Below are 12,989 nucleotides of genomic sequence, written 5' to 3'. Positions count from 1 at the left end.
GATTCTGGCAGCCTTCAAGCCTACGTCACCAATGCTCCCACACAATAATTCTCAGTTTCATTAGCGGAATGTGTGCTGATTGTGTTGTAATAGGGGGACTGACTTAGCGTGGAGGGCAACTGAAAGTAGATAAGATAATACTCCCTACAACTGTACAACATCTAACCCTAATATACCAGAGAACCCTATGTCCTGTCAATCATCATCATATCATCGTTGCACTGTCTCCCTATGACCTCTTGTATATAGCTGAGATTTTATATTTTATTACTTAGATTTCTATTTTATTTTTACTTGTAAATTTACATTTGTATTATTATGCCTTATTTGACACATGTCTCTTGCTATTTTCTTTGCTACTTATTTAAAATGTATTATTACCATTTATATTTTTGCTCTTTGTTATAATATTATATTGTGATGTGTGAAATAACTTCCCTTGTGGATCAATAACGTTTGTGTAAGTCTAAGGCTTAGAGTGTTAAAATGAAAGTGAAAATAATCTTAACAACAACTTAACTTATTGTGGTCAGTTTTTGGTTAGATAAAAATAGAAATATCTGTGTTGCATCTCCATACTGGCATCGACTTGTATAGTGTATCAACATGTGTACTTAAAGAATCAGTATTGGTGTTAGAACTGAAAATTTTGGTTTAGTCAGTGTTTCTATTTATTAGTATTTCTTTTAATTTGACCAGATTCATTTTTATTATCTAAAAGTCAGAAATGTCACGAAAAGTCTACATCAGATCAGATCAGATTCAGCATTCTCAGCAGCTCTTGATGTCAAAATAAAGTCCACTGCGTTGTCAACATCTAACTACTGTATGTTTTTCCCTCTGTCTAATCATCAGGAAGTACACTGTTAGCATTAAGGATGTAACAATAACCCACAATTTTGTCTCACAATAATATCGTGGGCTGTCACAATATACCGAATTACAAGTTCTTTTGCTTAAATGCATGGTTTTATTGTAGCAACAGGTTATAAACATCAGAAACTACATATCCCATGATGCATTTCAGCGCAGACAACATGCAGAAATAGTTTTTTTTACTTGAATTCATGGGATTATGACGGAAATAAATCACAACAAAATCTTGTCAAGGTATTTTAAAAGCAAAACAGTGTCTTATCTACAGTTATATTAGCTGATCCAAAATATTACGATAAATGTCGTACCGTGAGATGCATATCGTGATAATATCGTATCGAGAGATTTGGATATCGTTACATCCCTAGTTAACACGTTGCTTGCTTATGATCTTCACTGTGAATAATAAAGATGCTTAAAATGCAAACTGAGATAAGTGAGGAATAACTTTGGAGCATTGCGAACCTTTTAAAATGTACTAGTTGTGTTTTTCATGTTTTTTTTTAAGCAGTAAAAATCAGGTCCAGCGCCTTTGAAGTACTCCATGTTCAGAACAACAAGATTGCGCAAGTGAACAGAATGACTGGTCTTTTTCATACTCTGAGAAGTCCATTGATACGGGCTGTCTGGGCTCATAATGGCTTCTGTTGTGTAGGCTTTCTCAATTTCACCGAATAGTGCCACTTTTTGTAAAGATTTTGAACAGCTCATTATGGTCATTTCGGGTTGGATGTGGAAACTGGGCCTATGCAGCGAAGGTCAGTCAGTCTGCAGCCATCCGTATTTGAAGAGTTGTTACTCCAAACTACAAAATGCATCTTGATTTCATTTGTAAAAAGACGCAATCTACAAACATTTTTAAAGCACACACAAAAAATGTGATGTTTTTGAGGCTTTAACCACATTACGTTCTTGTTCCTTCATCAAAAACTTACCTTGAGTTGTCCTTTAATTCTTTCTTGTTTTATTAATTAAGTTCACAAGATCGTTTTGTTCTGAGCCTCGAAAATCACTTAGTTTAAATATTTCCCTGATTGTTACGTCATGATCAGACTATATATTGCATTTATTTTAGTACAGGTGTTTTTATTGCTCACAAATACCTTGAAAAACATACATTCATATTCACGAGTCAGGTTTAATGCCATGCTGATGAACATTAAAGACAGAAAAAAAAACATAATTTGCTTTTGATGTATTTCTGTTGGCCTATATAGTCGATTGTTAATAATGTTTTTCAGGGTCAAGGGTTTGCAAACGGTTATTCTCAAAGATTAATCACAGCCAACACAGAGGTCAGGATTGTGTCTCCATACCTCATACTTATAGCCTAATGTTAAACCAGTGCAGATTTTAAGATGCGAAATACCAAAGTTGACATTCTTAAAAAGTATTTTCACTATAGACCCAGGTCCTGTTCCATGGCTCTTTTGTTTACATTGTTTTTGATCGCGTTTTATGGACATGTGGGGAAGAAATATTTGTGTGTAGGATAGAAATCCGGCATATTTGGCTGTAGTCGTAGTGGTTGTAGCATTTTTTATTGAGCAGACGAAACACTGAATGAGATGCTGGATTTTTGCGTCGCATACAGCCCGAACCAGGACTAAACCAGGATTAAACCAGGACTGATCCCAGGACTGAACCAGGAGGACTAAACTGGGACTGAACTATGAATAAAACAGGACTAAACCATCACACCCAATTGCGCTTTGTGGACACCTTGCTCCATGGACTCTGTGTTCTCCTCTCTTTCAAATCCAAGATTAGTCTTGGTTTAGTCCTGATTTAGAGCTGGTTCAATCCTGGTTCAGTCCGTATGCGGCACAAAAGTCCGGCATCTCGATCGATGTTCCTTCTGCCTGTGAAATGATGACATATTTTTGAGAGTCGAGTCTATAAAATTTGTATTCGTAATGGTAAATTTTCATTTCGTGATTGTAATTCTTGATGTCGTAACTTTTTTGTTTGTATTCTGATGAATAAAATACACATGGCACATTTTATGAACGACTGGACTCATTCAAGAGTTTACGAATGTTTACTTTATGCTCAACTACAGACAAATTTGCACGGACTTCTATCCTATGCAAATGAATATTTCTGAAAGCTTTCTTACTCCATAGACTTACTAATAAGTTTCAAACCTTCGATTGCTGGTTAATCCTGCCTTCTCCTTGGACATAATGCTGTAGAACCAAAGTAATCCTGTACTAACTAGGGTAAAAAAAAATCCCATCCGACCCTGTTAGCTTCCTGTTTTTACTGCGCTAATTACCACAACATCTCCGACTCGTTTGTTCGGCGTAGCGCTCTGTCCGTGAATGATCCTTCTCTTTTGTCTGGGCCGCTCTTGTTTTCCTCTAAATGTGTCTCAGAATGCCTGTGAAGCCTATAATTGAACGCGTCCTCCCACCTCTTAGCTGCAACCGTCACCGTGTCAACCCACAATAAATAACACGCAATCCTTTCACTACACCACCAGCCCATTCTGGGGCATTCAGCGCAACAGTAACAGCTCGCTCTGTGTGGGGTTTGTTGTCAAGAACTGCCAATAAAGAAATACAGACCACAGTTCTCATTAGTGCTGTTTCTCAGATTTCATTCTTTGGAGTGTTCGAAATGAAGCAAATTAGAAACCAAGATGTCAAATATATAATAGCATAATGTTGGCTGCATATTTCTACGTAAAGACTATTCAGTAAACAACAGTAAAATATAAACTTGGATGATTCTTATAATCTCAAATTCAAACTCAACTGTACTCTCTCCCGTCAATGCCGTATTTGTGGTAAAAGTCTTATATGTAGCTTAACTTTTGTGTTGGATGGTCCACCACCTTACCAGGCCGCTCAATTTCATTTCTCTGCAGCGACAAGGTCAGCAATTGGAATACACTAGACGGTTTACAAAAACCCCGGAAGTGCGAATTCGGGCACCAGCCAATCAGCGAAGAGCCATACATTCTGTGTTGGCAACGATTCCCGAGATCGAGGATTTAAAGCCGGAACAAAGAGAATGTTTGGTGAATTTTATCAAGGGGAAAGACGTTATCTCCCTTCTTCCTACGGGATTTGGGAAAACTTTAAAGTCTCACGACCAAATAGCAGCGATTGGTTAAATGAAAAAAAAAAAACCCGCCTACAGTTGAGCGAACAAATTCTAATGCTGAGAGGTCAGATGGTTTCTACAAAGTGAAACCGGCTGATGAATCAGGTTATCCACCACCTGCTTTGTCTCGAGATATTATTTCTTTTGCCTGTAATGTTGTTCTTTTGGATTTCAATGAAGAATGAAAAACAATAAAATAGGAAAACAGTTTATTTCATTATCCTGTTTTAGTGCCAAACAACAACAACAACAACAATAAAAAACAGATGCATCAGTCTGTATCAGTGGATATATATATTATAGGCCATGTCTGCCGAGATCCATGCTGAATGCATCTAGGGTTTGTTCGGAGCAGACAACATATATGTGGAAATTTCTGCCACACTGAAGCAAAATGGAATTAAGATGTGCTCAGAAATGGGTATTCGAAGACGTGGTGAAAAACACAACCTAAGACACAAAGAATTGGTTACTGATGCAGAGCTGGAAAGAGCTGTAATAGTAGACAAACATGTCATCTTCTTTTATAGTGAAACATTTACTTTTGCTTCTTAGAAAGTAATTTTTGAACTCCGTGATGACAAATATGAAGCAGCAAGATGATAAACTCTTCTTTGTTCAGTTCACTGACACTGAATTCACACTAAGCAGCAGAACTTAGGGACAAATAAATCAGAGAGAATAAAATATCAAAATTGAAATAGGCACCAAGACTAGATTGGAAATAGAGGTCGAAATCTTTTTTTGTTTAGCACTAAAATGAACAAAGGAAATAAAAGCAAACTGTTTTCCCATTTTATTGTTTTTCATTCTTTATTCAATTGTATTTTTATTACTCAAAACACACCTTAAAACACCTAAAATGCATTCTTTCTGTGTGGTCAATGGTCACGTCTGCACAGATCTGACCTGTAACTTGATCTGGTGGGGCTACCTACTTATCTCGAGGAAGATAAAAACAAGTAGGCAAAGCAATAACATCTCCATGGAGACAAGCAGTAGGTTCTCCATCGTAAAAAAATATAAAGAGAAGAAATGTCACATAGGGCATCTTTAAAACTGAACACAAAGCTAGAACCTGCAGTAGTTTGCTTCATTGACATTTCTTGAATAAGACGAAAAACTTTCAAGCATGGTTAGCTGAGTAAATGTTGAAATATCATTGCATTTATTGAAAAAGAATGCAAACTTTTCTCTACTTTTAATTGGACTTTGCCCGTCATCTTGACAGTGATAGACAGCCGACCAAATTAAAACAGGACTGGATCATTTTCGCCTCCCCTATCGGTAAAACTAGGTTCAACTGACCTCACAACTATTCAAAACATTCGACTTCATTACTTGACTGCATTGTTTGTTTCTGTTCTGTTTTAGGATAGATTGGTCTGCTGTATAAACCAACCAAGAGCAGCTAGTCACCAAGATGGAGTCCATTCTGTCGGAGCAGTCGGCCACCGTCGACGAGCTGGTCGAAGCGTGCATCCAAGCGTTCGGTAAGTCCATAGTTTCATAATGGGGTTATGAAGGTGTGATGCCACTTCTGGGTCCAAGGCATGTCAGCTGATTGAAAAAAAAAAGGACATGCTTCCAATTTGTGTTAAGGAGAGCCTGAAATCTGCTGAAATCCTACAAGACACAGACATGATACAGACAGGACAGTGACTCTTTCTGCACAAGACATGCCTAGTAGAGCGTGGGGAGAGATAGGGTGATGCGCCGAGGAAGATGCTTGTTTGGTTGTGTTAGGAGCAGTTATCTTGTGCTTCATACACACATCCTCCTCATGGAAAACACACGAAGAACTACACATGATGCAGCTTTTAAGTTAACGGCGATTGATGTTGGCTGTCGAACTAGTAAACAGAGCTGCTGCACGTGAGCTCGGCATCAGTGAGTCGATGGTGCGATTTTGGCGACGGCAGCGTGACGAACTGACTCAATGCAAAAAGACGACAAAAGCTTTCAGAGGTGATAAAAGCAGACGGCCTGAACTTGAAAACATTCTTGAAGACGTAGACACCATCCATCCATCACTTCTGCTTTTCTGGGTGTTGGGTCACGGGGAAGTAGTCTAAGCAGGGACTCCCAAACTGGACACTTCCTCCAGCTCTTCCAGGGGATCCCAAGGTGTTGCCAGTCCAGCAGAGAGACATTTCCCTCCAGCGTGTCCTGGGTCTTCCCCGGGGCCTTCTCCCGGTGGGACATGCCGGAACACCTCCCCAGGGAAGCATCCAGGAGGCATCCAGAACAGATGCCCGAGCCAACTCAGCTGCTCTTCTTGACGTGGAGGAGCAGCGGCTCTACTCCGAGCTCCTCCCGTGTGACTGAGCTTCTCATCCTCTCTCTGTAAGGAAGCTCCCAGCCACCCTGCGGGGGAAACTCATTTTGACCGCTTGTATCTGTGATCGTGTCCTTTCAGCCATTACCCCGATCTCATGACCATAGGTGAGGGGAGGAACATAGACTGACCGGTAAATTGAGAGCTTTGCCTTTCGACTCTGCTCCCTTTTCACCACAACCCAGGCCAACATTGTAAATAAGAATTTGTTCTTAATGTTTTGCCTGGTAAAATAAAGGTAAAATAAATAAACAACGGTTCAATACAGTGACCGCATCACTGCCAATGCTGCACCTGTAGCTTATAGAAAGGTGTGGCCTACATACGTATAATTATTTTTCTTTTAAAAGTTATTTGATGTGGCTTATATTTAGGTGCACTCAATAATCCAGAAATCACGGCAGTTGCCTCTTGTTTGATGAAAAACAAAGTCAGAAATTAGCTGTGAAGTTGCCGGTTGCACCCAGAAGTGACATAATCGCTTCACAATCCCATAGGTTTGGTTCATGAGACATCACAACATTCTTAAATCCCTGTAGTTTAAGATTAAGCTGGAGGACAGGTCAGAATTCTATGCTGGAAATTGAAGGTTTAACAGTCAGACAATAGATCTGATGACATGTGTTATAGTTAATATATCTGTAATGACCAGGCCTATCCACCTTTTTCCGCCCCGCCCACTTTTGTCTCTAAATGCTTCAAAACCGTGTGGCACTTCCGGTTAAACGGGAATCCTGTTCATGTCAACACTGCAAAAAAACTAAATCTAGTCAAGTTAAGATGACTTGAAATAAGAAAGTTTGATCATGATTTGAGTAAATTTCACTTGACAAATAAAATGATCTGCCATCGGAACAAGACTTTTTGTTCTTAAAATATAAAAAAATGAAAATCTTGCTACACTTAAAATAAGAAAAATCAACTTTTTGCACTTAAATTAAGAAAATGAATCAAATGTTGCTTGAGTTAAGAATAAACACACTTATTCCATTGGTAGATAATTTTACTTGTCAAGTTGAATCGACTCAAATAAAGTAAAATGTTCTTAATTTAAGTCATTTTAACTTTCTTAGATATTGGTTTTGTTTTTTTCCCTGTGAATGGAGAATTTCGTAAATGTTTTGCATCTATAATTTGACATAAAGTCAGTCGGTTTATTTGTGTAAAATGTCACACTGCACGGATTCTCTGGGGGACTTTAAAATGATTTACAATCCACATTAAATTTATTTGCTGTCAAGATCAGCAGACCCATAAAAAAAAATATTACCACCCAAATAATAAAGGTGAATACGTATGAAACAGAAACTGGTGCTAAGCTCAACATCTTCTCTGCCAGAACAAATTTACAAAAGTTCAAATCATTTTTTCACAATAGCCTCAGAAAGCGGTGCCATTTTTCAAACCATAAAGCGTGATTGTTGTTTGTGTTGCCAGACTTTAAGGCACGAGATTAATATCGCAGGTTAGTGGACCCAATCTCTAACAAATAATGATAAAGTTTTTGATATTTCTTTTGAACTAGAAAAGCTCCCACTGAGTTGCATAGGCCTTTGCCCTCGAAATTATTACATCTTCAAATTGAATGTGAACAAAACCTCTTAGCATTCTTAGATTCATTATGATTAACACAGTCTTCATTAGATTGAGTTCAGCAGGGGTTTTTGAAATTGGGAATTGGCTCCACTAACTTATTAATTTTATGGCCTCAAGTTCTTTCAGCTGACAACAGTCACATCTTTGAAGAAGGAAAAATAAAACTTTGTTTATTCGTTCTTTATCGAAGAAGATGACCTTTGTGCCCATTTTTACTTCACGCAGATAGGCCCAGTAATTATAGAGATATTAAAGCAGACCCATTCTACCCTACAAAGACAAAAGAGCTTAACTCTCCAGACTGTGAAACTGAGATAAATGACTTCAAAGTTTCTGTTTTGATGAGACAAAAGTATAATAGGCAGGGCTCCCAAAATTTTGACAATTACTTGCTATAATGAAGAAATATTTGTATGTGAAAAATTCTTAAAATTGAGCTTTGACTCTTATTTATCAGTTCCTTTTCATCATGAGACAAAAATAAGGAGTCGTGCAAAGACAAAAGGCAGAAACTGACATGATCATTATTATTTGCTTGATTTTCCCCAGAATTCCATCCATTATAATAAAAACACCTCACCAAGGTCGAGTCATCATGGACTTTGTTTGAAATGATACAGAAGAGCTTTGGATTTCCTGTTTAGTGCTGATCAGGATCGTGCGGCGACACTTACACAGTTAAACAGTTTGACACAAGTGACTTTACAGTATTGTGTGTACAGTATGAATAAATGCACAAAATATTTTCACATTAAAGATAATTTAAGTTTAATTGAATGCAAAGTAATATTTATTTAATGTGTTAAGACTCTGTGCCAAGGCCGCAACAAAAAGAAGGAGGCGAGAGGTTGGATTTTAAAAGAAAATATATTCATGAACTAAATCACAAACAAAATATACACTGTTACTGCCTTTTGACTTTGTACGACTCCTAATTTTTTAGTTATGATATAAAGGCAGAGCACAGAAACTGACAAATAAGGATCAAAGGGTCAATTTTGAGCTCAATATTTTTCACGATGTTTATTCACGTAATAAAGGAGGTCTGAAATACAAACAAAATGACATTAACAAATTTTTGATCAAATGATGTTAAGGTGTTCTGCAGTATTATGTAAAATCAACTTTTCAGAGCTTTAAACCATGTTATAGTTCTTTCCCATTTTTATTTACCCAATCAAAGTTATATTTGGAGTGATTTGTGCATGTTTGAGCAATAATGTTTAAGTGTTTATTTCTATGACGCAATATTGCCAATCAGCTCCCATTTTTACAGCCACCGGAAAACATGCAATCCTATCTGTTTTTCTTCATTCTCCAGTTTTATTTTCTTCACATAGGATTTAGCAGCATGGCGTAGTCATTTTGGTAGACTGGGCACCACGAGCCAAGCTGGCGCCACCTAGTCCCTCTGCTCAATTTCATTTCTCTCCAGGGACTAGGTCATGAATCAGAATACACTAGACGGTTTGCAAGAATCCCAGAAGTGCGAAGTGCAGACACCAGCCAAACAGCGAAGAGTCATACATTCTGTGTTGGCAACTATTCCCGAGATCGAGGATTTAAAACCAGAACAAAGAGAATGTTTGGTGAATTTTATCCAGGTTGAAAGACGTTATTGTCCTTCTTCCTACGGGATTTGGGAAAAGATTAATATACCAGTTAGTTAGTTAGTTCTCGACCAAATAGCAGCGCTTGGGTAAATGAAAAAAAGTACCCGCCTACCGTCAAGCGAATGAATTCTAATGCTTCGAGGTCAGACAGTTTCTACGAAGTGAAACCAGCTGATGAATCAGGCTAGGGTACCACAGTTTTCTAACACAAAAGTGAGTGTTGAGTCATTTTAAATGAATATTATAATTTAAAATGTGTCTGTGCGGGTGTCATAAAGCGTAACTATTGCAGACACAAGCACGATATATCTTCTTTAACTCTAAACCAGGTCAGCAAATCTATAATCTGATAGTTAGACGGGGATTCTGAAAGGTTGTGATGACACATAAACGAAACCTATTAACATTCTCGCATTCATTAGCTCTGATTAAGAATGATGCGCTCACCTTGGACTCTTTGTACAGGATAGATTAGTGTTAATGGGAGAGCAGAAGACGAGTTAGAAGGAGGAGGAGGAGGTGTGATTCTAAAAGTGATTGACTGTCTTTCTTTGCAGATGAAAAGGGCACGCTGAAGGACGCTTCCCTGGTCCGGATGTTTATCATGATGCATCCGTGGTACATCCCGTCCACGGACCTGGCCAACAAGCTGGTGCTCAAGTATCCTTTTGGAACAGCCGAGTGTGTCGAGTAGCGAGCGGGTTAGAAGAGGTAGCGCAGATTTGTCAGGCAGGAGTGCAGGGGAGGACTCAAGGGAAAAGATTAGAGCGAGATAGTCGGGTCTCGGAAGACAGAAGTGATGATGGTTGTCCTGGTAATGTGTAAACACTTGTTGCTATGAACAGGCTGGAACGGTTTCACAATAATATTTTATTTTTTTTGCTGGTTTACAAAAGTCTAAAGGCTCATGTATGCTCCACTTTTGTACGTGAACAGATCCGTATGTTCCAAGCGTAGTAACCGTCACTGCATTTATACTTCCTACTTTTGAAATAACACACAAAATAAACTATACTTTGTAGAGACATCACGTTTGGGAGTGTTCTACATGTATCTCTATGATGGAGTGTTAACAGCAGCTACCATGGTGACACGCTGCACACATTAGCAAACACTGTCAACATTTCTGTTAAGATCATATGAAAACTTCAGAAATAATATCAAACGGATTTAACCCTTTGGACGTGTTTTACTTAACCGCGAATAACTTTCCAACCATAAAAGATAGAAATTTACTTTTTTTCTCTGGAAAAGTTGATAGTTGTGGCTTTCGGAGCACATTTTCTGGCATTATAGGAACTTTTTTTTTCGGCAATCGCTTGCGCTCCATCCATCTCGATTGGCCCAAACTTTGCCAAAGAGTGTAGTGAGTCAAAATGGTAAACTGCTCTGAGCGTCTGTGTTCGTAACAATTGAAAAAGTCGCTCTCAGTGCAGTTATTTCTATGAACAGACTGAAACGGTTTCCCTTTTTATTTTTTTTTTGCTGTTTACAAGTTTACAAGGCTCATTTATGCTCCACTTTTGTACGTAAACAGATTCGTGCATTCCAAGCATGGTAATCGTCACTGCATTTATACTTCCTACTTTTGCAATAACACACAAAATAAACCAGTGTATACTTAGCAGAGACATCACGTTTGGGAGTGTTCTACATGTATCTCTACGATGGAGTGTTCACAGCAGTTACCATGGTGACACGTTGCACACATCAGTGAATTTTAAGATCGTATGAAAACCAGAGGTAATATAAAATGGATTTAACCCTTCCAGACTTGTTGGACGGCAGACTTGTTTTACATAATCATGATTAACTTTCCAACCTTAAAAGAGAGAAACTACAGCTTTCCGAGCATATTTCCAGCATTGTAGGAACTTTGTTTTTCGCCAAACTCATGCGCTCCATCCATTTTGATTGGCCCAAACTTTGCCAAAGAGTGTAGTGAATCAAAATGGTAAATTGCTCTGAGCGTCTGTGTTCGTTACAATTGAAAAACCCGCTCTAACTGCAGTTATACATCAAATAAATGGCAAATTACACACCTTGGTCTGTGCGTAATTGCTTATCCATTTCTATTTTTTATTTGAAAGTTTATTTCACTCAAAATGTACAAATCCAAATGTAATAAACACCATGGAAATGCAGGAAGTGATGTGGCTCTGTGTTCTGGACCTGACACGAACTGTTTCCATGACTGACACCAGGAAAGTCATGGGGTAATTGCACTTTTTTTTGTTTTTGTTTTGAAGCAATAAGGATATTTTTTAGTTTATTTACAGACCTGATATTTTGCACTTTTGTAGCTAAGGCCCTATATTAAAAATAAATAAATAAATAAATGTCCAAAAAGTTGTTGCATGAAAGAGTCAGAATTTTATTTTAGAGTCTGAATTTAATTTAATTTAATTTTTATGTATTTATTTATTTATGGTTCTATAGCTTTTATTACAGCCATATGACACAGCTACAACATGCAGATTGTGAAATAACAGGTTGTACTGAAGAAAAAAAAAAAAAGATGTATAACACTTCATTAGGGGGTAAAAGTGAGAGTTTTTATAGCAAAATTAAGAAAAAAAAATCCAGGTGAGGAAAATTTTACTAAAATTGCCTTTAGGTCTGGAAGGGTTAACAGGAGCCTGTGATCAATCCAAGCGTTCACGGTCCTGTTTAGGTGTTTGATTTTCAACAAAAAATGTGAGAGTGATGAACTGAAAAACTCTTGACCAACACTAGCTAGTTTGCAACTTTACTATTACGTGAGAGGGACTCGTTTAACAGCTCAAAATCAGCCGTTGCAGTTCCAGCTTAGTCAGTTCTTTAAGGTCAGATTGTGTTAAAGTAAAGCTCAGATTAAAGTGTAACAAAGCCTCAGACAGAGCATGCCTACAGTTAGCACCACACCCCCAGGAAATGTTGACGAGTTCAGCTACAAAGGATCACTTCAAATAACCCCAAAACAAAAGTACATTTCGTAAACTAAATGATAGCCACGTACCGATTTAATCACTTTGAACGACCAACCACAAAAGCAGCCAAGAGAAAATGTATGTTTATTGTGAAAAAGGACATGACGTGAGCTGGCTTGATAAAAGAGCATATAGTCGAAGATGGGGGCATGTTTATTTGCTGTAGCGACTATTGAAAAGAGAACAACAACGTGAAATGTCAAACAAAAGAATATGTATAACCATACAGCGTCCTTGACTGGAGGATCAGGTCTCAAGATGAGAGCTGCACTGCTGAGCGCCGCACCAGAATCGTTCACCTTCTCAAGTAAGACTCTCTGCTTTTTGTACATATTGAATGCAATCTCTAACAAAACCATAGATTGTATATAGAAATGGATAACCCGTGTTCCAAATAGGAAGTGAACATGCGGGCACTTCTGTAGCCAGGCTGGCGCCACCTAGTGCTCAATTTCATTTCTCTCCAGCAACTAGGTCAGGAATTGG

At 38.1% G+C, this 12,989-nt stretch overlaps 1 protein-coding gene across 4 annotated transcripts in view; it reads left to right on the top strand.

Annotated features, from left to right (window-relative positions):
* Nucleotides 1–12,989, top strand: part of LOC110168337 (RAS guanyl-releasing protein 2) — a 134,607-nt gene that overhangs the window by 49,215 nt on the left and 72,403 nt on the right. For all 4 annotated transcript variants that reach the window (XM_055156588.1, XM_020933777.2, XM_055156587.1 and 1 more), the window contains exons 2-4: nt 5,362–5,480; nt 10,092–10,194; nt 12,754–12,810. In XM_055156588.1, the coding sequence (XP_055012563.1) occupies nt 5,411–5,480; nt 10,092–10,194; nt 12,754–12,810 (230 nt within the window). In that variant the 5' untranslated portion in view covers nt 5,362–5,410. The remainder of the gene's footprint in view (nt 1–5,361; nt 5,481–10,091; nt 10,195–12,753; nt 12,811–12,989) is intronic.

This window comes from Boleophthalmus pectinirostris, unplaced genomic scaffold (assembly GCF_026225935.1).
Source record: "Boleophthalmus pectinirostris isolate CB_2022bp ecotype Guang Dong unplaced genomic scaffold, ASM2622593v1 HiC_scaffold_20, whole genome shotgun sequence".
NCBI classification, from domain to species: domain Eukaryota; kingdom Metazoa; phylum Chordata; class Actinopteri; order Gobiiformes; family Gobiidae; genus Boleophthalmus; species Boleophthalmus pectinirostris.
This window is presented reverse-complemented; position numbering and strand designations above follow the sequence as displayed.